At 54.7% G+C, this 27,689-nt stretch overlaps 2 protein-coding genes and 2 non-coding genes across 6 annotated transcripts; 2 read left to right on the forward strand and 2 right to left on the reverse strand.

Annotated features, from left to right (window-relative positions):
* Window positions 1–817: 817 nt before the first annotated feature.
* On the reverse strand, window positions 818–8,167 carry LOC114504595 (melanoma-associated antigen D4). Of its 3 annotated transcripts, none has more exons than XM_028522306.2 (13): window positions 8,023–8,167; window positions 6,883–7,143; window positions 5,780–6,610; window positions 5,182–5,385; window positions 5,025–5,088; window positions 4,714–4,793; window positions 4,246–4,337; window positions 3,569–3,648; window positions 3,437–3,479; window positions 2,957–3,019; window positions 1,969–2,083; window positions 1,214–1,644; window positions 818–1,023 (listed from the first exon to the last, which is right to left on the reverse strand). In XM_028522306.2, exons 1-13 carry the CDS (start codon window positions 8,164–8,166, stop codon window positions 1,014–1,016), a joined length of 2,418 nt encoding a protein of 805 aa, XP_028378107.2. In that variant the 5' UTR covers window position 8,167; the 3' UTR covers window positions 818–1,013. The 3 variants fall into 3 exon arrangements, with proteins under 3 accessions (XP_028378107.2, XP_028378108.1, XP_028378109.1); XM_028522307.2 differs by having other exon boundaries at window positions 6,883–7,093; window positions 8,023–8,162; XM_028522308.2 differs by having other exon boundaries at window positions 6,883–7,122; window positions 8,023–8,150.
* On the reverse strand, window positions 2,352–2,483 carry LOC114505893. Its single transcript, XR_003685344.1, has one exon. It is a non-coding gene; the product is annotated as a small nucleolar RNA SNORA11 (small nucleolar RNA).
* Window positions 8,168–17,307: 9,140 nt separating the features above from the next.
* Window positions 17,308–24,663, forward strand: LOC114504597 (melanoma-associated antigen D4-like). The gene is given in 17 exon segments (XM_028522309.2): window positions 17,308–17,466; window positions 18,348–18,608; window positions 18,879–19,709; window positions 20,099–20,302; window positions 20,395–20,458; window positions 20,691–20,770; window positions 21,145–21,236; window positions 21,835–21,914; window positions 22,004–22,046; window positions 22,465–22,527; window positions 23,401–23,515; window positions 23,840–23,873; window positions 23,876–24,022; window positions 24,025–24,039; window positions 24,042–24,227; window positions 24,230–24,271; window positions 24,458–24,663. Coding segments are annotated over 16 exon segments (2,400 nt in total). The 5' UTR covers window positions 17,308–17,322; the 3' UTR covers window position 24,271; window positions 24,458–24,663.
* LOC114505894 lies at window positions 23,001–23,132 on the forward strand. Its single transcript, XR_003685345.1, has one exon. It is a non-coding gene; the product is annotated as a small nucleolar RNA SNORA11 (small nucleolar RNA).
* Window positions 24,664–27,689: the final 3,026 nt, after the last annotated feature.

The following is a 27,689-nucleotide window of genomic DNA, read 5'->3' on the forward strand; positions in this document are numbered from 1 at the left end:
CCTCTTCTTAACCTGGGGCCTTGTCCTCCCTACGTGCAGACATTTACTGGGGCACCTGAGGAAGCTCCGGACACTGTCCCTGCCCGCTACTGAGCCCTTCCCAGGGGACCTCTGTGTCTCTGCCCTCACTGTTGTCCACTGGAGAAATTGCAGAACCAGCCACACCCTCCACAGGCATCACCCAGCCCTTGAAAGCACCAGGACCTAGGCCTGGCCTTGACCGCACTGGAACGGCCCTGCTTCCATTGAAGGGCTCCCGAGCCCCAAGCAAGCCTTAGGTCACCGCCACAGGCAATGGGCTTTTGAGGTCTGTAGCAGCTTTGATTTCATTAAATCTACTCTCAGCAACCATGATCCTCCTTCTGCCTGCTGGAGGGGAGAGGATGTCACCTGGAGGCCTACCTCATTGTCCCTATGGGTTTATCCGAGGGATGAGGTCCTGAGCTTGTGTGGATGATGATGGAAGAGTTCGATGCCAGCACCTCCAAAGGTGGGGACAGGGAGATGTGTCCTGGTAGATGATTGTGGATCCTGCCTCTTGGTGGGAGGGACAGTGGCACCAACCCATAGCCTCCACCCCACCCCTTCCCTTACTTCCCACCCCCTCCATGGGCATCTAACTGGTGCCGTACCTCGTAGGAAATCAGGAAACCATGTGGACCGAACCCTCTCAAAACTCTCGATCTCCACACTCACAGGTGCCTCCACGTCTCCCAGCACCCTGCCTGCCTCTTTGGTAGAGGCGAGCCCTCTGGCCCCATCCCAGAGAGCCGACCACAGGCCACTCAGAGCACAGGTAATGGAGGAAACGTCCCACTTCATTTTGCAACTTTAATGTGACACTGATACCAAAAACACAACAGCACGACAACAGCACACAATGAAAGCAGCAGGGCGCAGAGAGCTTCGTCTTGCATGCCATCTCTGATGGGCAGGCAGAGGCGGCCTAGACTGCTGTGTGAACACGGAGTCTGAGGGGGCACTCTGGCTGGATGAGTGATCGCTGCAGTTCGTCAGCGTTGTCTGCAAACACAGGACACAGGAGCAAAAACAAACGGAAATACAGATAAAACAGTGAGGGATATAAAGAACAAAAGAAGGGTCTGTCCACACTCTCACTGCTTCCCCTTCCCCATGCCAGGCCTTCTGCTGACTTCTCACAGCCTCTCCCGCCCCACCCTCCAGGGTCTCATTTATGGCCTGAGAACCTTACTGGATCCAAGAGAAGAAGTTGGCACTCGTTCTGGCGGCATTTCTGGTGCGGATGGTGGAGCTGGTGCTAGGGCCATCTAGGATGCTGGTGTTGGCCCCACCATGGGTGCCACTGCTGATGCCAGCTCTCCAAGTGGCTCTCCCATTGGCACGGTTGCTATTCAGAATGTACTGATGGTATCTGGCCCAGAAAGCAAAGGGGATCCTGGCCCAGGCGTCGCCAAAATCTCCATCCTCATCCCAGGTCAGGAGCTCCACCTGTATGTCGTCCCAGCTCCACCGTCCAATCAGAGCTTCATCCCCGATGTTCATCTGGGCCCTCATCTGGGCCCTGGCATGTTCCTCAGCCATATCCACATCCATTGTCTTGAAAGCATCATCCACAGCCTCCAGGAAATGGGCCCTCCATTCCCGGGGGTCTCGGTTCTGATACTGCAATGTAATAGCAGCAGCCATGCTAACGGCTACCCTATGTTCACCGAGCACCTGCTTCCCACTGTACACCCTCCTGTGCACTGAGCACGATCACAATAAAAATAAAGACCACTGGAGCCGACCAGGCCTGGGGTTTCGCCCCATCCCTCACATACATTGCATCTGTGAACTTGGGCCAGTCACCCAGGAACCTTTCTGAGACTCAGTGTCCGCACTGGACACACAAATGGCATAAGGAGCCCATGACCGAGAAACAGACAAGGTATGGGAAGTGCCAGCCCCTGGCCCTGGCCCCAGCCCCCAGCAGGGGCTCTCTGTTACCTGGGCAATGAATCTCAGCACCCTCATCTTGCTGGTCTCATGTCGGGCCCTCAGTCCCCAGAGGAATTCGTACTCAGGTGGGCTGCTGTTGGGGATCTTCTTGTATTCCAGGTACCTCAGGGGAGAGGAAAAGAAACTTTTGCCTCCAGCCAGGCAGACCTGTTGTCGTGCTAATGGCTCCCAGGGGGCCCCTTTCCAGTCCCAAGGCAGCAAGCAGCTCAGCTCCTGCAGGAGGACTGTCCTGACCCTCTGGCCGGTGCCCCACTCCCAAGCTCACTCCCACGGTTTCTGCCTGCACTACTGAGGCCTTCAAAACCCTGGGCTGTCTGTTCCTGCCCAGAACAGCCACAGGGAGGTGTGTGGGTGGGGGTGGGGGAAGGGGCACATGTAGGGTATGTTTGTCCACAGTAAGGCCACAGGCTTGTGCCCCTTGTCACAATGACCCCTGGATTCCTATCAGGTGTGTTGTAAACAGTGGGGCCACTGCTTCAGGCCCCCTCCTCTGAGCACACCTCACCACAGCGTCTGTCCATGGCCCGGCTGAGCCCTGGGACAGCCCACCATGGAAAGGGACTGTGAAGAGAAGAAACGGTCCACCAAGAGCAGCGTACTCCAGGTACGCCCCTGACCCTGTGAGTCAGGAGGGCCGGGCTCCAGGCCTGAGTGGGCCCCTCACCAGCAAGGGCCAAGCTCACACTTCCACACTGGAGCCCCAGGTTCCTGGGATGCAAAGCAGGGGATATTCTCCTATAGCCTGCAGGGCAGGTGCTTGGATGGTGTGGTGGTTGTAACATACCCCACACCATGCTCTCAATCAACGTGTGCCCCCTTTCCCCAAGAATGCCCTGGCATTCTAATCCCCCTGGCACTCACATACCCCGACCCACACTCACCCCAGAGACTCCATCCCTCCAGTGTTAAGACCTAGGACGGGGAAATGGCTTCCTCAGCCAGACCAGCACAAGGAAGGCATGAGTGTGAGACTTACTTCTGCTTCACAAAGTCGTCTGTAATGAGCTTCCTCAGATCGCCAAGGAATGGGTGCCTCACCCTGAGGGCAAGGAAAGGAGTCCATGACTAGAGCCGGTGGCAGTGCCCGGGTATGGCAGGAGCACTCGCTACCAGGATTGAGAACTTCCTGGCCCATGGGGCAGCCTCATGAGGCCTGGGCATGCAGCAGAGGTCTGACAGCAATGGCTGACATAGGGGTTTGATGGAGCCCCGAATTCTGATGGTTTCTCTTACATCTCCTCTGGGGACAGAGAGGGGACATGGAGCAGAGAGGGGGCTGAGAGTTCAGGACCATTTTGCCATGCACCCTGGTGAGGCCCTTTGCGCTCTGCCTAGTCCAGGACGCCCACTCCCCTGCACCAGACCATCAGGTTGTTGCAATCCTGGGGCCTCCTATGCCCCAGGACAACGCTGAGGGGCACTGGGAGCCCAGAGAGCCCAGTGAGCCCAGTCATACCCAGGGCGCAGTCCCATCTTGCGTAGTGCCTCCCAGAGGACAGCTGCCAGGGGAGATGAGGTACAAGAATTTGAAACACGAAGGTGAGACGGGGGTGGAGGCAACCCCCCACCTGCAGGCCCAGCCACTCACCCTCGCTGGCACGGTTGCCATTCATGAAGATGACTCCCAGAATCACCAAGAGAAGACTCAGCCTGGGAGTGTCCTTGGTCCTAAAAGTGTAGAAAGGGGGATCCTGTCCAGCAGCCATTTGCCCAAGAGACTACAGTCAGCTCACCCAACTTGCTTCTCCTAGATCGCCCCACTCGCTACAGGGCAATTCTTCCCACTCTGCGCATGGCTTGCTACCTGATCCAGACAACTCATTCTTCCTCCGCTTGCAATTACATCACTTCATCCATCAGGTGTGGATGCTAACACCCCCTCCCAAGATTCTGCCAAGGACAGGATTGGGCAGCAGGAGCAAACGCTTGCAAAGGTGTGTCCAGAGGCTCATCCACACCTCCCCCGCCCTTTGCCCATGGGGCGTACACTGGACAGAAAGCTCCCCCAGGACCAACCACTCTGCCCAGGCAGGGCCAGGCACTTAGCAGGAAGAGGAAAGCAACGAAAAGCCTGCTTTCTTGGAAGGAGGGGCGTGGGTGGGCAGGGGTGGAAGCCCCACCGCAGCAAGGCCTGGCCCATCTGGTAATCACTTGACAACGGTAGGTGGGCACTGTGCTGAGGCCCTCCGGCCCTGTTTTCCCTCTTCTCTGAGAGGAGGGGGAGGCACCACCTGGGAAGGCCACGACCCTCCTGCCTTTTCTCACTTTCCCAGGAGGCGAGCTGAAGAATCCTGTGTGCAGACAAGAATGTACAGATGTTCTTCCTTGTCGATCTCCTTCAGGTGGATCCCGAACTTCTACACGGGGAGAAAACAAGACTTCGAGGTCAAAAGTCCAGGCCAAATGTCCTGCAGGTAGTCACTCCATTCCCTGCCAGAACATTTCCTAGGCAGGGAACCCAGTGTCACGGGGGACGACAGAACAAGAGAGGACGCAGAGGAACTGGCCTCTGGGAGCTCTGCCATTGGCCAAGGCAACGGGACCCACTTCAGGAGACCAGAGACCTCCCAGAGCACAAGGGAGAGGAAGTATGCAGTGGGAGCTCCCAGGTGGAGAAGCTAGGCAAAGCTTCCAGAGCAGGTAGTACTGACACCGGGCCTCCAAAGGCTGCAGGGTACAAGGCTTCCCTGCCGCTCACGTTCCAGAGAGCTGCCCCCCCATCCCCGCACCCACCTTTTCCAAGGTGTACGTTGCTCGTTCAATGATCTCTGGGAAGTGTTCATCGTATTCTCGGATGACGTCCTTCAGCATGTCTGCAGGAGGAGAGAGGTGGGAAAGCACCTGGGCTGAGCAGGGGCCAGAGTTGCAGTCCCTCGGTCAGCCCTGCTGCAGGGGGAAGCACGGTCAAGACCCCGTGGTGTACTGTGCGCTTGGAGCCATCAGGCAAGGCCTGAGAGTTGGGGGTATCTGATGGGGTGGGGCCCACTGAGGAGGATTGGGGGGGGGGGGGAGGCAGAGTTCAAGGATGGGGTACAGTTGTCCACCTGAGCGCTTGATGGGGATCTTCTTGTAGTCCTTAATCATCAGATATTTCACCAACTTATTTGCCTGGAGAAGGGGAGGCAAAGGTATGGGTGAGCTCAAAAAAACTGGCCAGCAAGGGAGGAGAAGGAGGGAGAGGGGGAAGGGCAGACTCCTTACCCTCTCTTGCAGAAGGGTCACGTTGCGTGGTGGCAAGCACAGTACATGCCTTGAGGGTACCTGGGATCTCAGGGCCATCGGGGGCCGAGGGGCCATCTGAGCCCTCACTGTCAATGGGGGCTGCGATGTTCTCCAGGTCGGTGGGACAGCAGGAGGCTCTCTCTCTTCCTCACTGCTTTCATACTCATCATCCAGGTGCTTAGACTATAGCATTGGGGAGAGGAGAGACTCAGGGCTACCAAGCTTACTGTGCCCAAGCCCCTGGCAACATCTTCACCAGAGCAGGTACTTGGAAATAAGAGTAGTAGGAACAGCAGATGACATGTGCAGAGGGCTTACTAAGTGCCAGGCACTGAGCCAATCTCTTCTCCCTCCAGGCCGGAGGGTAGTGACTACATGGAGTAAGAACATGCTAGCACACTTGTGTTGTAGAAACTTGGACAAGCTGAGAGAAGAAGAGGGGAGGGAAAGAGAAGGGAAGGGAAGAGACAGGAGGGGAGGGAAGGGGAAGAGAGGAGAGGAGAGGAGAGGAGAGGAGAGGAGAGGAGAGGAGAGGAGAGGAGAACAAGGGGGGCTGGAGAAGGCAGGGAGGTCTCACCTTCTTTGTCCTCTTGCCTCCCATCCTGGCCCAGGGCTCAGCACTGTTCTGAGCAGTAGCAGCTGCACTCTCAGGCTCAGGGGCGCTCGTGGCCATCTTGGCCTTGGCAGCAGCTGCTGCCACAACATTCTGAGGCTCCACCCACCGAGTCTTAGCGAGAGCCTTCCCAGACTTGGTCGTTTTGGGCCGAGTGGCTGCCCCCTCCCCAGCGGATGCTGTCTGAGGCACCCAGGAGGCAGCACTGGGGCCCTCTCTGGCCACATCTTGGGCTGGAGTGGGCCTCCTGGGGTGTGGGAAAGCTATGCCACTGACACCAGCCGGCTGGGTGAAATCAAAGACATCATTCTGACCCAGAAAGACTGTCTTGAGCTGGGTGGCATCCACCTCACTGGCACATGGAGCCTGAGAAGAAGCACAGGCAGTACTGGGACCCTCAGTAGCAGCCTCCTGGGCCTGGGAGGCTGGCTGGGGCTGTGAGGAGGTTGCTGGAGCCCCAGAGGCAGCCATGTCACTGTTGACTGGCATCTGGGAGCTGTGGGGAGAAGCAAGGGTTGTCTCAGGGGTGGCTTCCTGAGCCTCGGCCGCATATGCCATGGGTTGGGTGTTGTCTCTCGAGGCCTGCTCTGTGGCCAGCGGGTGGCTAGTGACCACCTGATTGTAGATGGCCCGAGCAGCAGCGGCAGCAGCCCGAGCAGCGCGGTTGGAGGCGGCAGCTCGGGCTACATTGGCAGCCCGAGCCTCCGCCTCATTGGCAAGTGTTTCTGGATCCAGCTGAAATGCCTCCACCAGAGTCTGGGCCAGCCTAGGGTTTTCCAGTTCCCAGGGTTCATTCTGCAAGGCCAGACAGAAGGATAAAGGAAGGCAGACAACTTTACACACTCTCATCATGCTTCCTTGTACTGGACAGCCCCCTCCAGGCAGCCATCCAGCCCCTACCACCCCCAACACCCTCCTCGAACGACCCTCTTTCTCCCAGCAGGAAAGGGAAGGTTTGATTTGGAGTGGCTAAGTAGTCCTTCCCCATTAGCCCTCCCCTCTTCATAAAACCTCCCCTCCCCTCCCAGTTTTGGCAGGGCCAGCAGGTGGCCGAGAAGGGGCCTCACCGCCAAGATGTGAAGGCCTGGACCCAAGCTCCCAAAGGCTCTGAGGAGACGAATGTCAAAGCTGGTGAAGGTGCCATAGCCTCCGAAAGCACCAAATTCTTCATACTCATTTCCTTCAATCATCTCTTCCTCCCCAACTTCATCACTACCCTCGTCCATGTCTTCAGCATTGTAGCTTTCGGATTCCATGCGGAAGCTCCCCTCAGCCATGCTGGTGTCCCAAGAAGAAGAGAGCTCAGCCTGAGAGGAAGGATGAGGCCTCTGGGGGAGGAGGGAAATCCAATGGAGGCATGATCTCTCCCGGGAGCACCCATCAGCCAGCCCCTTACTAGGCAGTAGGGGTTGGGAGTGAAGTCTGTTGGGGTAGATTCTGTCAGAGACAGAATCTTCTACCCGAAGAGAAGGGTAGAAGAGGCCGGAGGAGATCGCCACACTGAAAGGTGGGGGCAGGCTCCCCATCCCAGTGGCTCGATTTGAATGGAGGGGTGGACTGGTGGGCTTGGGTCTGAAGAGCCCCAAAGGGGATGGATGCAGGGAGAGAAGGAGAAACAAAGGGCCTGAATTTAAGGGCTGGAGCAGGGAGCCAAGATAAAGGGTGAGAAGATGAAATGTGAGGGCTCAGACACATGGGGACCGCGAAAAGCTCTGGGAAACTGAATCCCAGGGACCCTTTGGCGAGGTCCCGGTGGGTGGGGGCTTTCCGGTCAGGCTGGGCTCACACACGAGCGCTAGGGGTAGATGGGGTGGGGGCCTTGGACTAAGTGAGGCTCCATTTGGAGCGCTGGAGGTGTCAAAACCCAGGATTGCAACTCCAGGAAGGAGGCAAAGTGGTCAGCTGGGTGGGGGTGATATAGGAGTGGCTGGGCGGGGATGGGGCCTGTGTCTTAGGCAGGTCAGCCCAGAGCACACGGGTCTGCGAAAGCAGTTAGGATCCAGGAGCCTGGGTCTGGCGGCGGGGCAGAGGGGACTCCTATCTGGACACGGGTCTAACGGGGTTCGGGTTTTGAGTGCTTGGGCTTTGTTCAGCTCCCGGGTGGGGGGAGCGTTGCAGGGAGGTGGGGTGCGTTGTGCGGGAAGGGGTGGCGCAGTGTACCGGGTTCCACCCGCCCTCTCCAGTCCTGTCCAAGGCTGGATCCTTACCTTCCCTGGGGCTCCAATGGCGTCGGTCCTCAGCACCGGGAACCCCGCAGCCGCGCCCTCGCCGACTGCTGCCAGCACAGCAGCTCCTACCACCCCGCCCCTTTTCTCCGCACACCCCCACCCCGCGGCTAGCAGCCTGCGCATGCGCTGACCCCTCCAGCCCGCCGCTTTCCCAACAAAAGCCCGGTCCACCAGGTCCCCAGCGCGCAGGCGATTCCCCGGGTGGGCGGACGAGATGGGGCGGGGGCGGGGGGGGGGGATGTTTTTCCTTCCCGCCAGATTCCCCTTTCCACCCCCGCCTCCGACTGCAGGCGCGACCTCACACCCTGTGGTGCAGTTCAACCCACCCAATCATCTACCCTCAGTACCTCCCACTTTTACAGCTCTGCCCTTCACCTTTCCCCTAAGCTCCTCCAGTGCGCTCTGGAATCCACTGTGCGCCGGTTCCCCCAGCGTGATCCCTAGGTCACAAGTACAGAGGTCTCTAGCAACAAGGGAAATGCAAACAGAGGATGCCGGTTCCCTTGGTGTTCCCCTCCACTGGGCCACCTCTGTGGCCTCCAGGCACCCTGGGAACATCTGCTTCCTCAATCACTCTTTATGCAGCTTGTGCATCACAGCCAGATCTTGGCTGCGGCTTGTCTTCCTCTCACAGCTGCCCTGGGAGGTCGATGTCAGCATCCCCATTCCACAAGTCAGGAAGCTGAGGCACAGACACACTGCATGGACTAATGACACGAGGCCACAGAGCCAGTAAACAGAAAATGTAGAATTTGGGCTCCATGTTTGCCTAGTGCTGGCCAGGGGACTGAGGCATCCTCTCCTCTTCAGTTTCAGCGACAGCTCCCCACCCACCTCCCCTGCCCTGTCAACATCTGTCCCAAACAAGCAAGCTTTGCATTGTCTGAGACCTAAGCTCATGCTCATGCTCTGCACCTGGGAGGACACAGGTAGAGGCCCGCCAGCCCCGCCTCTGCCTACTCTATGTGGATCCATCCAGGTGTGGGAATTGCTGTTTGGGGTTCACTCTCCGCCCTGACTGTCAGGCCTCTTTGCAGAGAGTGGCACACACATGCTGCCCCTTAGGCCCTCCTGGTGCCCACTGGAGCAGCCTGGACAATCGGGCACTTGTGTGTCTGAGCCATGGCAAGCCCTGATTCAGAGTAAATGTTTGTCCTGGTTCCTTCCAAGGATGGGGCCTGGGGCAGCTGTGGTCTTGTGGGAAGAAGCTGGGCCGGGCTTCAGAATTCCAGGGATGGAGTGCTGGGCCAGTCTGTCGCTCGCTAGCTGTGTGAGCCTGCTCAGGTCGCTGGGCATCTCTGAACCCAGTTTCTCAATATGCAGAATGGGAAACACAAGGAGCACTTACTCAGGTCCTAACCAAGGACACACATGCCTCTGGACTTCCAGAATGACCGGTGAGACAGCTTTGGAGGCAGGAAATGCTATGTTCTCATCTCAAATTATGTACTTTTTACACAAACCATGCTGGACTTTTATTTATTTATTTAAAAAAAGATTTTATTTATTTATTTTTAGAGAGAGGGGAAGGGAGGAAGAAAGAGAAGAAAACATCACTTTGTGGTTGCCTCTCTCGCACACCCCTACTGGGGGCCTGACCCACAACCCAAGCATGTGCCCTGACTGGGAATCGAACCGGCAACCCTTTGGTTCACAGGCCGGCACTCATTCCACTGAGCCACACCAGGCAGGGCCATATTGGACTTTTACATTCGTTTTTTATATCAGCCTCTCCAGGACTCCTGTGTATGAGTCAGAAGCTATTGCTAGGACCACAGCTTTTACTCTCCAGTGACCAATATCAGTCCTGCCTGGCTGAATGGCTTTCCTCTGCTGTTGCATAGCAACCTCCCTGGTCAGCTGCTTCTGTCTCTTCAGCCCTTCCTGGGTAACACGTTTCTGCAGAAGGTGAGCAGACCCTAGAAAAGAAAGCCTTGACAAACCGCTATATGCTAGTAGAAAATGCTATGTTCCCATCTCAAACAGACCTGTGCTTTTTACCAAACACCATACTGGACTTTTATATCTGCTTTTCTTTCCATTTTCTTTTTAATTTTTTCTTTCTTTTTATTTTAAATATATTTTATTGATTATGCTATTATAGATGTCCCATTTCTTCTCCCTTTTATCCCCCTCCGCCCTGCACCCTCCTCTCACCAGCATTCCCTCCCCGCATAGTTCATGTCCATGGGCCGTACATATAAGTTAATTGGATTCTCCATTTCCTATACTATTCTTAACCTCCCTCTGTCTACTTTGTACCTACCATTTATGCTTCTTATTCCCTGTACCTTTTCCCCCATTCTCCCCCTCCCCCTCCCCACTGATGACCCTCCATGTGATCTCCATTTCTGTGATTCTGTTTCTGCTCCAGTTGTTTGCTTAGTTTGTTTTTTAGACTTCTTTTTCTTAGATAAGTCCCTTTAACATTTCATATAATAAGGGTTTGGTGATGAGGAACTCCTTTAACTTGACCTCATCTGGGAAGCACTTTATCTGCCCTTCCATTCTAAATGATAGCTTGGCTGGATAGAGTAATCTTGGGTGTAGGTCCTTGCCTTTCATGACTTGGAATACTTCTTTCCAGCCCCTTCTTGCCTGCAAGGTTTTTTGTTTGTTTGTTTGTTTTGAGAAATCAGTTGCTAGTCTTATGGGAACTCCTTTGTAGGTAACTGTTTCCTTTTCTCATGCTGCTTTTAAGCGTCTCTCCTTCTCTTTAATCTTGGGTAATGTAATTATGACGTGCCTTGGTGTGTGCTTCCTTGGGTCCAACTTCTTGGGACTCTGAGCTTCCTGGACTTCCTGGAAGTCTGTTTCCTTTGCTAGACTAGGGAAGTTTTCCTTCATTATTTTTTCAAATAAGTTCTCAATTTCTTGCTCTTGCTCTTCTCATTCTGGCACCCCGATGATGCAGATGTTGGAATGTATAAAGTTGCCCTGGAGGCTCCTAAGCCTCTCCTCATTTTTTTTTTTTTTTTGAATTCTTGTTTCTTCATTCTGTTCTGGTTGCATGCTTCTTTCTTCCTTCTGCTCTTCAGAACCTTCACTTCTTCCTCTATTTTTTCAATCATGCTCAACCATTTCTGCGAGCATCCTGATTACCAGTGTTTTGAACTCTGCCTCTGATAGGTTGGCTATCTCTTCATCACTTAACTATTTTTCTTGAGTTTTGACCTGTTCTTTCTTTTGGACCATATTTCTTTGTCTCCGGGCACCTGTTAAGTTGTAAGGGGCGGCGCTTTAGGTACTAACCAGGACAGAGCAACCGAAGTCGCTGCATTGTGGTGCTCTATGTGGGGGAGGGGTCAGAGAGGAAACAATGCTGCTTGCTCCGCTCCGCTGGCTTTCGGCCACTTCTCCCTCTACCCACCAGCACATTGGGCCTTTCTGGTGCTGATTCCTGGGTGGGTGGGTTTGTGTACATCCTAGGACCCCGTGAGCCCCTCCAACAAACTTTCCTGTGAGGTTGGGAGTTTCTCCTGCCACCAGGTTTTTACAGCCAGAGGTTTTGAGGCTTTCTTTTCCTGCGCCGGAACCCTGGGCTGCATGGTCTGTCTGGCTCCCTCATTGTGTGCAGATAAGCCTGGTTCCTCCCGCCAAATGTGGGACCACCAGCCACCACCTCACCCGCCCAGTCATCCAGCCGCCGCCTTGCTGCTGGTCCTCTCCACCCCAGCTGCCCATCTCCACCCCTCCTGTCAGTCTGGATGAATGTTTCTTCTTTAACTCCTTGGTTGTCGGACATCCACACAGTTCGATTTTCTGGCAGTTCTGGTTGTGTTTTTGTTTTTGTTTTTGTTTTTTTAATTTGTTGTCATCCTTCTTTTGGTTATGGGAAGAGGCAAAGTGCATCTACCTATGCCTCCATCTCGGATGGAAATCTCAAACTATTTTTTCTTTCTTTTTGTTGAGATATAAATGACGTATTACATTATACCAGTTTCAGGTGTACAACATAATGATGCAATTGTTTCTACATATTGCAAAATGAGCACCACGGTAAGTCTAGTTAACATCCATCACCACACATAATTACAATTTTTTTCTCATGTTGCCAACTTTTATAGCAGTCTGGTTCTGTATCAGCCTCTCTATATGCTATATGCTTACATAGCATATATGCTAATAACTGCAAAATCTACATCCCAAGTTTGAACTTCACCTTTAAGATCCAGATCCACATATGCACTCTCCTACATGACATCTCCACTTGGACATCTGAAAGGTTCCTCATAGAAAGTCTGTCTAGAACTGGTATTACCCACCCCTTCCACACACTTACCCACCCCATCCCTCTTGTTTTTAAAACTCCCATCTTCACAATATCAGTAAATGGCACCATTATCCACACAAATACTCGCTCCAGGAAACAAAAGTCATCTACCACCACTGTTTCTTTCTCATGCACTGCACCCAGATGGGATACCTCTTCAGCTCTCCAGAGCTACCTGTCTGTACAGCTTTCTCCCCTCTGTCACTCTCAGCAAATTCTAATCACATGGCCTTCTGGAATTCTCAGCTCTGTGTCCTTCACTCAGATTGTCCATTGGACTCTGTTTATGTTCAACTTCCCTGTGCTGCAGCCTGTAAACACTATCCAGGCAAGACTCTGTTTATGTTCACCCTTCCGAAGGCTCTATTTATCTCCCAAGTAGGCTTACTACTGATAATTCTTTGGATACATACATTATAAAGCTTTATGTCATGGCATCATGGGCCAAACAGGACAGCGATAACCTAGAGAAGGGAAACTAACAAGGTGAACCTTTGGATAGCCCAGTTCCCAGAGCTTCTTGCCTGGATAGTGTTTACAGGCTGCAGCACAGGGAAGTTGAACATAAACAGAGTCCAATGGACAATCTGAGTGAAGGACACAGAGCTGAGAATTCCAGAAGGCCATGTGATTAGAATTTGCTGAGAGTGACAGAGGGGAGAAAGCTGTACAGACAGGTAGCTCTGGAGAGCTGAAGAGGTATCCCATCTGGGTGCAGTGCATGAGAAAGAAACAGTGGTGGTAGATGACTTTTGTTTCCTGGAGCGAGTATTTGTGTGGATAATGGTGCCATTTACTGATATTGTGAAGATGGGAGTTTTAAAAACAAGAGGGATGGGGTGGGTAAGTGTGTGGAAGGGGTGGGTAATACCAGTTCTAGACAGACTTTCTATGAGGAACCTTTCAGATGTCCAAGTGGAGATGTCATGTAGGAGAGTGCATATGTGGATCTGGATCTTAAAGGTGAAGTTCAAACTTGGGATGTAGATTTTGCAGTTATTAGCATATATGCTATGTAAGCATATAGCATATAGAGAGGCTGATACAGAACCAGACTGCTATAAAAGTTGGCAACATGAGAAAAAAATTGTAATTATGTGTGGTGATGGATGTTAACTAGACTTACCGTGGTGCTCATTTTGCAATATGTAGAAACAATTGCATCATTATGTTGTACACCTGAAACTGGTATAATGTAATACGTCATTTATATCTCAACAAAAAGAAAGAAAAAATAGTTTGAGATTTCCATCCGAGATGGAGGCATAGGTAGATGCACTTTGCCTCTTCCCATAACCAAAAGAAGGATGACAACAAATTAAAAAAACAAAAACAAAACCAAAAACACAACCAGAACTGCCAGAAAATCGAACTGTGTGGATGTCCGACAACCAAGGAGTTAAAGAAGAAACATTCATCCAGACTGACAGGAGGGGTGGAGATGGGCAGCTGGGGTGGAGAGGACCAGCAGCAAGGCGGCGGCTGGATGACTGGGCGGGTGAGGTGGTGGCTGGTGGTCCCACATTTGGCGGGAGGAACCAGGCTTATCTGCACACAATGAGGGAGCCAGACAGACCATGCAGCCCAGGGTTCCGGCGCAGGAAAAGAAAGCCTCAAAACCTCTGGCTGTAAAAACCTGGTGGCAGGAGAAACTCCCAACCTCACAGGAAAGTTTGTTGGAGGGGCTCACGGGGTCCTAGGATGTACACAAACCCACCCACCCAGGAATCAGCACCAGAAAGGCCCAATGTGCTGGTGGGTAGAGGGAGAAGTGGCCGAAAGCCAGCGGAGCGGAGCAAGCAGCATTGTTTCCTCTCTGACCCCTCCCCCACATAGAGCACCACAATGCAGCGACTTCGGTTGCTCTGTCCTGGTTAGTACCTAAAGCGCCGCCCCTTACAACTTAACAGGTGCCCGGAGACAAAGAAATATGGTCCAAAAGAAAGAACAGGTCAAAACTCAAGAAAAATAGTTAAGTGATGAAGAGATAGCCAACCTATCAGAGGCAGAGTTCAAAACACTGGTAATCAGGATGCTCGCAGAAATGGTTGAGCATGATTGAAAAAATAGAGGAAGAAGTGAAGGTTCTGAAGAGCAGAAGGAAGAAAGAAGCATGCAACCAGAACAGAATGAAGAAACAAGAATTCAAAAAAAAAAAAAAAAATGAGGAGAGGCTTAGGAGCCTCCAGGGCAACTTTATACATTCCAACATCTGCATCATCGGGGTGCCAGAATGAGAAGAGCAAGAGCAAGAAATTGAGAACTTATTTGAAAAAATAATGAAGGAAAACTTCCCTAGTCTAGCAAAGGAAACAGACTTCCAGGAAGTCCAGGAAGCTCAGAGTCCCAAAGAAGTTGGACCCAAGGAAGCACACACCAAGGCACGTCATAATTACATTACCCAAGATTAAAGAGAAGGAGAGACGCTTAAAAGCAGCATGAGAAAAGGAAACAGTTACCTACAAAGGAGTTCCCATAAGACTAGCAACTGATTTCTCAAAACAAACAAACAAACAAAAAACCTTGCAGGCAAGAAGGGGCTGGAAAGAAGTATTCCAAGTCATGAAAGGCAAGGACCTACACCCAAGATTACTCTATCCAGCCAAGCTATCATTTAGAATGGAAGGGCAGATAAAGTGCTTCCCAGATGAGGTCAAGTTAAAGGAGTTCCTCATCACCAAACCCTTATTATATGAAATGTTAAAGGGACTTATCTAAGAAAAAGAAGTCTAAAAAACAAACTAAGCAAACAACTGGAGCAGAAACAGAATCACAGAAATGGAGATCACATGGAGGGTCATCAGTGGGGAGGGGGAGGGGGAGAATGGGGGAAAAGGTACAGGGAATAAGAAGCATAAATGGTAGGTACAAAGTAGACAGAGGGAGGTTAAGAATAGTATAGGAAATGGAGAATCCAATTAACTTATATGTACGGCCCATGGACATGAACTATGCGGGGAGGGATGCTGGTGGGAGGGGGGTGCAGGGCGGAGGGGGATAAAGGGGAGGAAAAAATGGGACAACTGTAATAGCATAATCAATAAAATATACTTAAAATAAAAAGAAAGAAAAAATTAAAAAGAAAATGGAAAGAAAAGCAGATATAAAAGTCCAGTATGGTGTTTGGTAAAAAGCACAGGTCTGTTTGAGATGGGAACATAGCATTTTCTACTAGCATATAGCGGTTTGTCAAGGCTTTCTTTTCTAGGGTCTGCTCACCTTCTGCAGAAACGTGTTACCCAGGAAGGGCTGAAGAGACAGAAGCAGCTGACCAGGGAGGTTGCTATGCAACAGCAGAGGAAAGCCATTCAGCCAGGCAGGACTGATATTGGTCACTGGAGAGTAAAAGCTGTGGTCCTAGCAATAGCTTCTGACTCATACACAGGAGTCCTGGAGAGGCTGATATAAAAAACGAATGTAAAAGTCCAATATGGCCCTGCCTGGTGTGGCTCAGTGGAATGAGTGCCGGCCTGTGAACCAAAGGGTTGCCGGTTCGATTCCCAGTCAGGGCACATGCTTGGGTTGTGGGTCAGGCCCCCAGTAGGGGTGTGCGAGAGAGGCAACCACAAAGTGATGTTTTCTTCTCTTTCTTCCTCCCTTCCCCTCTCTCTAAAAATAAATAAATAAAATCTTTTTTTAAATAAATAAATAAAAGTCCAGCATGGTTTGTGTAAAAAGTACATAATTTGAGATGAGAACATAGCATTTCCTGCCTCCAAAGCTGTCTCACCGGTCATTCTGGAAGTCCAGAGGCATGTGTGTCCTTGGTTAGGACCTGAGTAAGTGCTCCTTGTGTTTCCCATTCTGCATATTGAGAAACTGGGTTCAGAGATGCCCAGCGACCTGAGCAGGCTCACACAGCTAGCGAGCGACAGACTGGCCCAGCACTCCATCCCTGGAATTCTGAAGCCCGGCCCAGCTTCTTCCCACAAGACCACAGCTGCCCCAGGCCCCATCCTTGGAAGGAACCAGGACAAACATTTACTCTGAATCAGGGCTTGCCATGGCTCAGACACACAAGTGCCCGATTGTCCAGGCTGCTCCAGTGGGCACCAGGAGGGCCTAAGGGGCAGCATGTGTGTGCCACTCTCTGCAAAGAGGCCTGACAGTCAGGGCGGAGAGTGAACCCCAAACAGCAATTCCCACACCTGGATGGATCCACATAGAGTAGGCAGAGGCGGGGCTGGCGGGCCTCTACCTGTGTCCTCCCAGGTGCAGAGCATGAGCATGAGCTTAGGTCTCAGACAATGCAAAGCTTGCTTGTTTGGGACAGATGTTGACAGGGCAGGGGAGGTGGGTGGGGAGCTGTCGCTGAAACTGAAGAGGAGAGGATGCCTCAGTCCCCTGGCCAGCACTAGGCAAACATGGAGCCCAAATTCTACATTTTCTGTTTACTGGCTCTGTGGCCTCGTGTCATTAGTCCATGCAGTGTGTCTGTGCCTCAGCTTCCTGACTTGTGGAATGGGGATGCTGACATCGACCTCCCAGGGCAGCTGTGAGAGGAAGACAAGCCGCAGCCAAGATCTGGCTGTGATGCACAAGCTGCATAAAGAGTGATTGAGGAAGCAGATGTTCCCAGGGTGCCTGGAGGCCACAGAGGTGGCCCCAGTGGAGGGGAACACCAAGGGAACCGGCATCCTCTGTTTGCATTTCCCTTGTTGCTAGAGACCTCTGTACTTGTGACCTAGGGATCACGCTGGGGGAACCGGCGCACAGTGGATTCCAGAGCGCACTGGAGGAGCTTAGGGGAAAGGTGAAGGGCAGAGCTGTAAAAGTGGGAGGTACTGAGGGTAGATGATTGGGTGGGTTGAACTGCACCACAGGGTGTGAGGTCGCGCCTGCAGTCGGAGGCGGGGGTGGAAAGGGGAATCTGGCGGGAAGGAAAAAACATCCCCCCCCCCCGCCCCCGCCCCATCTCGTCCGCCCACCCGGGGAATCGCCTGCGCGCTGGGGACCTGGTGGACCGGGCTTTTGTTGGGAAAGCGGCGGGCTGGAGGGGTCAGCGCATGCGCAGGCTGCTAGCCGCGGGGTGGGGGTGTGCGGAGAAAAGGGGCGGGGTGGTAGGAGCTGCTGTGCTGGCAGCAGTCGGCGAGGGCGCGGCTGCGGGGTTCCCGGTGCTGAGGACCGACGCCATTGGAGCCCCAGGGAAGGTAAGGATCCAGCCTTGGACAGGACTGGGAGAGGGCGGGTGGAACCCGGTACACTGCGCCACCCCTTCCCGCACAACGCACCCCACCTCCCTGCAACGCTCCCCCCACCCGGGAGCTGAACAAAGCCCAAGCACTCAAAACCCGAACCCCGTTAGACCCGTGGTCCAGATAGGAGTCCCCTCTGCCCCGCCGCCAGACCCAGGCTCCTGGATCCTAACTGCTTTCGCAGACCCGTGTGCTCTGGGCTGACCTGCCTAAGACACAGGCCCCATCCCCGCCCAGCCACTCCTATATCACCCCCACCCAGCTGACCACTTTGCCTCCTTCCTGGAGTTGCAATCCTGGGTTTTGACACCTCCAGCGCTCCAAATGGAGCCTCACTTAGTCCAAGGCCCCCACCCCATCTACCCCTAGCGCTCGTGTGTGAGCCCAGCCTGACCGGAAAGCCCCCACCCACCGGGACCTCGCCAAAGGGTCCCTGGGATTCAGTTTCCCAGAGCTTTTCGCGGTCCCCATGTGTCTGAGCCCTCACATTTCATCTTCTCACCCTTTATCTTGGCTCCCTGCTCCAGCCCTTAAATTCAGGCCCTTTGTTTCTCCTTCTCTCCCTGCATCCATCCCCTTTGGGGCTCTTCAGACCCAAGCCCACCAGTCCACCCCTCCATTCAAATCGAGCCACTGGGATGGGGAGCCTGCCCCCACCTTTCAGTGTGGCGATCTCCTCCGGCCTCTTCTACCCTTCTCTTCGGGTAGAAGATTCTGTCTCTGACAGAATCTACCCCAACAGACTTCACTCCCAACCCCTACTGCCTAGTAAGGGGCTGGCTGATGGGTGCTCCCGGGAGAGATCATGCCTCCATTGGATTTCCCTCCTCCCCCAGAGGCCTCATCCTTCCTCTCAGGCTGAGCTCTCTTCTTCTTGGGACACCAGCATGGCTGAGGGGAGCTTCCGCATGGAATCCGAAAGCTACAATGCTGAAGACATGGACGAGGGTAGTGATGAAGTTGGGGAGGAAGAGATGATTGAAGGAAATGAGTATGAAGAATTTGGTGCTTTCGGAGGCTATGGCACCTTCACCAGCTTTGACATTCGTCTCCTCAGAGCCTTTGGGAGCTTGGGTCCAGGCCTTCACATCTTGGCGGTGAGGCCCCTTCTCGGCCACCTGCTGGCCCTGCCAAAACTGGGAGGGGAGGGAGGTTTTATGAAGAGGGGAGGGCTAATGGGGAAGGACTACTTAGCCACTCCAAATCAAACCTTCCCTTTCCTGCTGGGAGAAAGAGGGTCGTTCGAGGAGGGTGTTGGGGGTGGTAGGGGCTGGATGGCTGCCTGGAGGGGCTGTCCAGTACAAGGAAGCATGATGAGAGTGTGTAAAGTTGTCTGCCTTCCTTTATCCTTCTGTCTGGCCTTGCAGAATGAACCCTGGGAACTGGAAAACCCTAGGCTGGCCCAGACTCTGGTGGAGGCATTTCAGCTGGATCCAGAAACACTTGCCAATGAGGCGGAGGCTCGGGCTGCCAATGTAGCCCGAGCTGCCGCCTCCAACCGCGCTGCTCGGGCTGCTGCCGCTGCTGCTCGGGCCATCTACAATCAGGTGGTCACTAGCCACCCGCTGGCCACAGAGCAGGCCTCGAGAGACAACACCCAACCCATGGCATATGCGGCCGAGGCTCAGGAAGCCACCCCTGAGACAACCCTTGCTTCTCCCCACAGCTCCCAGATGCCAGTCAACAGTGACATGGCTGCCTCTGGGGCTCCAGCAACCTCCTCACAGCCCCAGCCAGCCTCCCAGGCCCAGGAGGCTGCTACTGAGGGTCCCAGTACTGCCTGTGCTTCTTCTCAGGCTCCATGTGCCAGTGAGGTGGATGCCACCCAGCTCAAGACAGTCTTTCTGGGTCAGAATGATGTCTTTGATTTCACCCAGCCGGCTGGTGTCAGTGGCATAGCTTTCCCACACCCCAGGAGGCCCACTCCAGCCCAAGATGTGGCCAGAGAGGGCCCCAGTGCTGCCTCCTGGGTGCCTCAGACAGCATCCGCTGGGGAGGGGGCAGCCACTCGGCCCAAAACGACCAAGTCTGGGAAGGCTCTCGCTAAGACTCGGTGGGTGGAGCCTCAGAATGTTGTGGCAGCAGCTGCTGCCAAGGCCAAGATGGCCACGAGCGCCCCTGAGCCTGAGAGTGCAGCTGCTACTGCTCAGAACAGTGCTGAGCCCTGGGCCAGGATGGGAGGCAAGAGGACAAAGAAGGTGAGACCTCCCTGCCTTCTCCAGCCCCCCTTGTTCTCCTCTCCTCTCCTCTCCTCTCCTCTCCTCTCCTCTCCTCTCCTCTCTTCCCCTTCCCTCCCCTCCTGTCTCTTCCCTTCCCTTCTCTTTCCCTCCCCTCTTCTTCTCTCAGCTTGTCCAAGTTTCTACAACACAAGTGTGCTAGCATGTTCTTACTCCATGTAGTCACTACCCTCCGGCCTGGAGGGAGAAGAGATTGGCTCAGTGCCTGGCACTTAGTAAGCCCTCTGCACATGTCATCTGCTGTTCCTACTACTCTTATTTCCAAGTACCTGCTCTGGTGAAGATGTTGCCAGGGGCTTGGGCACAGTAAGCTTGGTAGCCCTGAGTCTCTCCTCTCCCCAATGCTATAGTCTAAGCACCTGGATGATGAGTATGAAAGCAGTGAGGAAGAGAGAGAGCCTCCTGCTGTCCCACCGACCTGGAGAACATCGCAGCCCCCATTGACAGTGAGGGCTCAGATGGCCCCTCGGCCCCCGATGGCCCTGAGATCCCAGGTACCCTCAAGGCATGTACTGTGCTTGCCACCACGCAACGTGACCCTTCTGCAAGAGAGGGTAAGGAGTCTGCCCTTCCCCCTCTCCCTCCTTCTCCTCCCTTGCTGGCCAGTTTTTTGAGCTCACCCATACCTTTGCCTCCCCTTCTCCAGGCAAATAAGTTGGTGAAATATCTGATGATTAAGGACTACAAGAAGATCCCCATCAAGCGCTCAGGTGGACAACTGTACCCCATCCTTGAACTCTGCCTCCCCCCCTCCCCCAATCCTCCTCAGTGGGCCCCACCCCCATCAGATACCCCCAACTCTCAGGCCTTGCCTGATGGCTCCAAGCGCACAGTACACCACGGGGTCTTGACCGTGCTTCCCCCTGCAGCAGGGCTGACCGAGGGACTGCAACTCTGGCCCCTGCTCAGCCCAGGTGCTTTCCCACCTCTCTCCTCCTGCAGACATGCTGAAGGACGTCATCCGAGAATATGATGAACACTTCCCAGAGATCATTGAACGAGCAACGTACACCTTGGAAAAGGTGGGTGCGGGGATGGGGGGCAGCTCTCTGGAACGTGAGCGGCAGGGAAGCCTTGTACCCTGCAGCCTTTGGAGGCCCGGTGTCAGTACTACCTGCTCTGGAAGCTTTGCCTAGCTTCTCCACCTGGGAGCTCCCACTGCATACTTCCTCTCCCTTGTGCTCTGGGAGGTCTCTGGTCTCCTGAAGTGGGTCCCGTTGCCTTGGCCAATGGCAGAGCTCCCAGAGGCCAGTTCCTCTGCGTCCTCTCTTGTTCTGTCGTCCCCCGTGACACTGGGTTCCCTGCCTAGGAATGTTCTGGCAGGGAATGGAGTGACTACCTGCAGGACATTTGGCCTGGACTTTTGACCTCGAAGTCTTGTTTTCTCCCCGTGTAGAAGTTCGGGATCCACCTGAAGGAGATCGACAAGGAAGAACATCTGTACATTCTTGTCTGCACACAGGATTCTTCAGCTCGCCTCCTGGGAAAGTGAGAAAAGGCAGGAGGGTCGTGGCCTTCCCAGGTGGTGCCTCCCCCTCCTCTCAGAGAAGAGGGAAAACAGGGCCGGAGGGCCTCAGCACAGTGCCCACCTACCGTTGTCAAGTGATTACCAGATGGGCCAGGCCTTGCTGCGGTGGGGCTTCCACCCCTGCCCACCCACGCCCCTCCTTCCAAGAAAGCAGGCTTTTCGTTGCTTTCCTCTTCCTGCTAAGTGCCTGGCCCTGCCTGGGCAGAGTGGTTGGTCCTGGGGGAGCTTTCTGTCCAGTGTACGCCCCATGGGCAAAGGGCGGGGGAGGTGTGGATGAGCCTCTGGACACACCTTTGGCAAGCGTTTGCTCCTGCTGCCCAATCCTGTCCTTGGCAGAATCTTGGGAGGGGGTGTTAGCATCCACACCTGATGGATGAAGTGATGTAATTGCAAGCGGAGGAAGAATGAGTTGTCTGGATCAGGTAGCAAGCCATGCGCAGAGTGGGAAGAATTGCCCTGTAGCGAGTGGGGCGATCTAGGAGAAGCAAGTTGGGTGAGCTGACTGTAGTCTCTTGGGCAAATGGCTGCTGGACAGGATCCCCCTTTCTACACTTTTAGGACCAAGGACACTCCCAGGCTGAGTCTTCTCTTGGTGATTCTGGGAGTCATCTTCATGAATGGCAACCGTGCCAGCGAGGGTGAGTGGCTGGGCCTGCAGGTGGGGGGTTGCCTCCACCCCCGTCTCACCTTCGTGTTTCAAATTCTTGTACCTCATCTCCCCTGGCAGCTGTCCTCTGGGAGGCACTACGCAAGATGGGACTGCGCCCTGGGTATGACTGGGCTCACTGGGCTCTCTGGGCTCCCAGTGCCCCTCAGCGTTGTCCTGGGGCATAGGAGGCCCCAGGATTGCAACAACCTGATGGTCTGGTGCAGGGGAGTGGGCGTCCTGGACTAGGCAGAGCGCAAAGGGCCTCACCAGGGTGCATGGCAAAATGGTCCTGAACTCTCAGCCCCCTCTCTGCTCCATGTCCCCTCTCTGTCCCCAGAGGAGATGTAAGAGAAACCATCAGAATTCGGGGCTCCATCAAACCCCTATGTCAGCCATTGCTGTCAGACCTCTGCTGCATGCCCAGGCCTCATGAGGCTGCCCCATGGGCCAGGAAGTTCTCAATCCTGGTAGCGAGTGCTCCTGCCCATACCCGGGCACTGCCACCGGCTCTAGTCATGGACTCCTTTCCTTGCCCTCAGGGTGAGGCACCCATTCCTTGGCGATCTGAGGAAGCTCATTACAGACGACTTTGTGAAGCAGAAGTAAGTCTCACACTCATGCCTTCCTTGTGCTGGTCTGGCTGAGGAAGCCATTTCCCCGTCCTAGGTCTTAACACTGGAGGGATGGAGTCTCTGGGGTGAGTGTGGGTCGGGGTATGTGAGTGCCAGGGGGATTAGAATGCCAGGGCATTCTTGGGGAAAGGGGGCACACGTTGATTGAGAGCATGGTGTGGGGTATGTTACAACCACCACACCATCCAAGCACCTGCCCTGCAGGCTATAGGAGAATATCCCCTGCTTTGCATCCCAGGAACCTGGGGCTCCAGTGTGGAAGTGTGAGCTTGGCCCTTGCTGGTGAGGGGCCCACTCAGGCCTGGAGCCCGGCCCTCCTGACTCACAGGGTCAGGGGCGTACCTGGAGTACGCTGCTCTTGGTGGACCGTTTCTTCTCTTCACAGTCCCTTTCCATGGTGGGCTGTCCCAGGGCTCAGCCGGGCCATGGACAGACGCTGTGGTGAGGTGTGCTCAGAGGAGGGGGCCTGAAGCAGTGGCCCCACTGTTTACAACACACCTGATAGGAATCCAGGGGTCATTGTGACAAGGGGCACAAGCCTGTGGCCTTACTGTGGACAAACATACCCTACATGTGCCCCTTCCCCCACCCCCACCCACACACCTCCCTGTGGCTGTTCTGGGCAGGAACAGACAGCCCAGGGTTTTGAAGGCCTCAGTAGTGCAGGCAGAAACCGTGGGAGTGAGCTTGGGAGTGGGGCACCGGCCAGAGGGTCAGGACAGTCCTCCTGCAGGAGCTGAGCTGCTTGCTGCCTTGGGACTGGAAAGGGGCCCCCTGGGAGCCATTAGCACGACAACAGGTCTGCCTGGCTGGAGGCAAAAGTTTCTTTTCCTCTCCCCTGAGGTACCTGGAATACAAGAAGATCCCCAACAGCAGCCCACCTGAGTACGAATTCCTCTGGGGACTGAGGGCCCGACATGAGACCAGCAAGATGAGGGTGCTGAGATTCATTGCCCAGGTAACAGAGAGCCCCTGCTGGGGGCTGGGGCCAGGGCCAGGGGCTGGCACTTCCCATACCTTGTCTGTTTCTCGGTCATGGGCTCCTTATGCCATTTGTGTGTCCAGTGCGGACACTGAGTCTCAGAAAGGTTCCTGGGTGACTGGCCCAAGTTCACAGATGCAATGTATGTGAGGGATGGGGCGAAACCCCAGGCCTGGTCGGCTCCAGTGGTCTTTATTTTTATTGTGATCGTGCTCAGTGCACAGGAGGGTGTACAGTGGGAAGCAGGTGCTCGGTGAACATAGGGTAGCCGTTAGCATGGCTGCTGCTATTACATTGCAGTATCAGAACCGAGACCCCCGGGAATGGAGGGCCCATTCCTGGAGGCTGTGGATGATGCTTTCAAGACAATGGATGTGGATATGGCTGAGGAACATGCCAGGGCCCAGATGAGGGCCCAGATGAACATCGGGGATGAAGCTCTGATTGGACGGTGGAGCTGGGACGACATACAGGTGGAGCTCCTGACTGGGATGAGGATGGAGATTTGGCGACGCCTGGGCCAGGATCCCCTTTGCTTTCTGGGCCAGATACCATCAGTACATTCTGAATAGCAACCGTGCCAATGGGAGAGCCACTTGGAGAGCTGGCATCAGCAGTGGCACCCATGGTGGGGCCAACACCAGCATCCTAGATGGCCCTAGCACCAGCTCCACCATCCGCACCAGAAATGCGCCAGAACGAGTGCCAACTTCTTCTCTTGGATCCAGTAAGGTTCTCAGGCCATAAATGAGACCCTGGAGGGTGGGGCGGGGAGAGGCTGTGAGAAGTCAGCAGAAGGCCTGGCATGGGGAAGGGGAAGCAGTGAGAGTGTGGACAGACCCTTCTTTTGTTCTTTATATCCCTCACTGTTTTATCTGTATTTCCGTTTGTTTTTGCTCCTGTGTCCTGTGTTTGCAGACAACGCTGACGAACTGCAGCGATCACTCATCCAGCCAGAGTGCCCCCTCAGACTCCGTGTTCACACAGCAGTCTAGGCCGCCTCTGCCTGCCCATCAGAGATGGCATGCAAGACGAAGCTCTCTGCGCCCTGCTGCTTTCATTGTGTGCTGTTGTCGTGCTGTTGTGTTTTTGGTATCAGTGTCACATTAAAGTTGCAAAATGAAGTGGGACGTTTCCTCCATTACCTGTGCTCTGAGTGGCCTGTGGTCGGCTCTCTGGGATGGGGCCAGAGGGCTCGCCTCTACCAAAGAGGCAGGCAGGGTGCTGGGAGACGTGGAGGCACCTGTGAGTGTGGAGATCGAGAGTTTTGAGAGGGTTCGGTCCACATGGTTTCCTGATTTCCTACGAGGTACGGCACCAGTTAGATGCCCATGGAGGGGGTGGGAAGTAAGGGAAGGGGTGGGGTGGAGGCTATGGGTTGGTGCCACTGTCCCTCCCACCAAGAGGCAGGATCCACAATCATCTACCAGGACACATCTCCCTGTCCCCACCTTTGGAGGTGCTGGCATCGAACTCTTCCATCATCATCCACACAAGCTCAGGACCTCATCCCTCGGATAAACCCATAGGGACAATGAGGTAGGCCTCCAGGTGACATCCTCTCCCCTCCAGCAGGCAGAAGGAGGATCATGGTTGCTGAGAGTAGATTTAATGAAATCAAAGCTGCTACAGACCTCAAAAGCCCATTGCCTGTGGCGGTGACCTAAGGCTTGCTTGGGGCTCGGGAGCCCTTCAATGGAAGCAGGGCCGTTCCAGTGCGGTCAAGGCCAGGCCTAGGTCCTGGTGCTTTCAAGGGCTGGGTGATGCCTGTGGAGGGTGTGGCTGGTTCTGCAATTTCTCCAGTGGACAACAGTGAGGGCAGAGACACAGAGGTCCCCTGGGAAGGGCTCAGTAGCGGGCAGGGACAGTGTCCGGAGCTTCCTCAGGTGCCCCAGTAAATGTCTGCACGTTAGGGAGGACAAGGCCCAGGTTAAGAAGAGGGCCAGTGTAGTGAAAGGGCCCCTGCCCTCCCAATTGACTCTTTTCCCTGAGAAGAGGTTCTCCTCTCTTGGCCAGACCTGGATCATGACCTAGACCCAGCTACATAATTTGCCAGGTGCAGTAGAAAATGCAGACATGGGCCCCTTGCTCACAAATTGTTAAGAATTCCAAGAGAACAACAGCAGAGCCTTGGATCACGAGTGGAGCCCTTGTGAGTGCAGGGTCTTGTGGGACCACATAGGTCTCACCCCCAGGAAACTGGCTCTGTCCGCACCCCTGCTCCTTAAAGACAGGCTTCAGGTGGGATTCTGTCTTGTTGCCCAGTGCTGTCATTTCTGCCTTCCTGGCTGCTGGGTCCCTGCTTAGCCAAATGGACACTCCGTGATTCCGAACGAGAGGAAGTCCCCTTAGGTTTTCAGGTGCGTGGCTCGAGATGGTGGCGTGAGGGGTGAAGGATGCCTGGGGCCCCGGCTCTGGTGTGATGAATGATACATGACATTTCTGGCACCCTCGACCTGGGAAACTCCCGGGACCCTGTTGTGCACACAGTAGGCACATGCCTTTTCGTGGATGAATGTGGAGCCATCACAAAGCCACAGGTGTGAGTTTGAGCACTGTGTGCAGAGGGCACTTGAGATATAGTGGCTCATCTGGGAAAGCAGGAGGAAGGCAGCCATGAGGGACAGGGTGCCGAGGAGGTCACCAAGTCCCCAGGCCTGCAGGTTTTCAGCATTCTCCCTTGTCCACACCCCTTCCCCATGGTCAGGCCCCCCAGGGGCCCACTGCCCTGCACCCTGCAGGGTGGTCAGGGAGGAAGAGAGCAGGGAGGAGGCCGGAGGGCCCTGGGGAATGCAGCCAGACTGTGGGCCCCCCAGGACGGTCAGGCTGGTCACCTTGGAGGTGGCCCACCTCCTCACCCACAGGGCAACCTGGACAACAAGGCAGGCCTCCCACCTCCCGCCAGCCCCGCCCCAGCCCCGGGCCTTCCACAGGCTCCCTGGCCACAGAGGCCCACATCGCCTCTCCCCGAGCGTTCCCTGAGAACCCACTGTGCACCAGGCCCTCGGAGGAGGTGTGCAGGTACCCAGGCAGCTCCACGGCGTTTTCCCCCACCCGGGCCTGTGCCCTCTGACTCCTCTCGCTCTTGTTGACCCACCAGCATTCCTCAATTCACTTGTTTCCAGTTATTGACTATTATGCAAACAGTTTTGTGACTATTCCCTTGCCATTTCTTCCACGGGCCTACATGTTGTTACCGGACATCGCTACGGGGAGGGGATGATCAGGCCCATTCCACGGATGAGGAAAGTGAGGCTCCGAGAGTCAAGACACTCGCCCTGAGGCACACAGCCAGGAAGAGGCAGCGCTGGGCCTGGCACCCAGAACCCTCTGAGTTCAGATATGTGACCAACCCATTGCAGTCTGCCGCCGCTGCCCCGAGGGGCTCACGGTGTCTTGGGGGTGACGCCCCCACCTCTCAACACTCTCTCATGACACCCACCTGCCCACCCTCCCAAACTGCCCATACCACTCCCCATCTCCCTTCAGTGAGCAGACCCCCACGGTTCACAGCTTCCCAGCCCTGAGGTTCCTCCTACCCAGGTTAGGGCCCTGCCAATGCCCTCCCAGCCCCCTGAGACATCCGTTTTGGCACTTTCCTGGGCATCCATTCTGCCCCTCCTCCTTGTCTTTGTCACCATCACCGTCAGGCCCTGGGCCCCACACTTTGGTGCACTATCTCCTTCCCTCCTCACTGATACTCGATACTCTGCGGGAGTTACTGTCTCTTGTGGTGCACAGGATGCAACAGACTCACAGTAGGAAACCCACTTGCCTGAGGTCTCTGACCCTACTCTGCCACCACCCCCACAAGTGGCCTGGCCCTGCCTTTTCTCTCTCTGGCCCTTAGAGGTCCCACCTCTCACAGCATGGGATTGGACTAGGCTACTCTGAGGGGGCCCCAGGTCTGTGGTCTGGTGGGCCAGCATTCTTAGTCACGTCATGTCTCTGGGCCTCAGTTTCCTCACCTGGGTAATGAGGGTAGGAGCATGAGCTCAGCCTGCCTGGCTCAGCTCCCAGGGCAGCTGTGAGCAGCTGGTGTGGCCCACGCATGAAAGCAGGTAGGAGGTGGGTAAAGTAGTATGCAAACAGGATGCGCACCTGCTGAAAACGGGGAAATACTGAAGAAGTGAAAGAACACCCAAATAAA

This window comes from Phyllostomus discolor, chromosome X (assembly GCF_004126475.2).
Source record: "Phyllostomus discolor isolate MPI-MPIP mPhyDis1 chromosome X, mPhyDis1.pri.v3, whole genome shotgun sequence".
Taxonomy (NCBI): Eukaryota; Metazoa; Chordata; class Mammalia; order Chiroptera; family Phyllostomidae; genus Phyllostomus; species Phyllostomus discolor.

Bases quoted from the DNA above. Each gene is read 5' to 3' on its own strand.
- LOC114504595 (XM_028522306.2), bottom strand. From the start codon at position 8,166: ATGCGCAGGCTGCTAGCCGCGGGGTGGGGGTGTGCGGAGAAAAGGGGC. The intron at 5,089-5,181 runs GTAAGGAGTCTG...CCCCTTCTCCAG, and splicing joins TGACCCTTCTGCAAGAGAGG to GCAAATAAGTTGGTGAAATA. The intron at 1,645-1,968 runs GTAACAGAGAGC...ATTACATTGCAG, and splicing joins TGCTGAGATTCATTGCCCAG to TATCAGAACCGAGACCCCCG.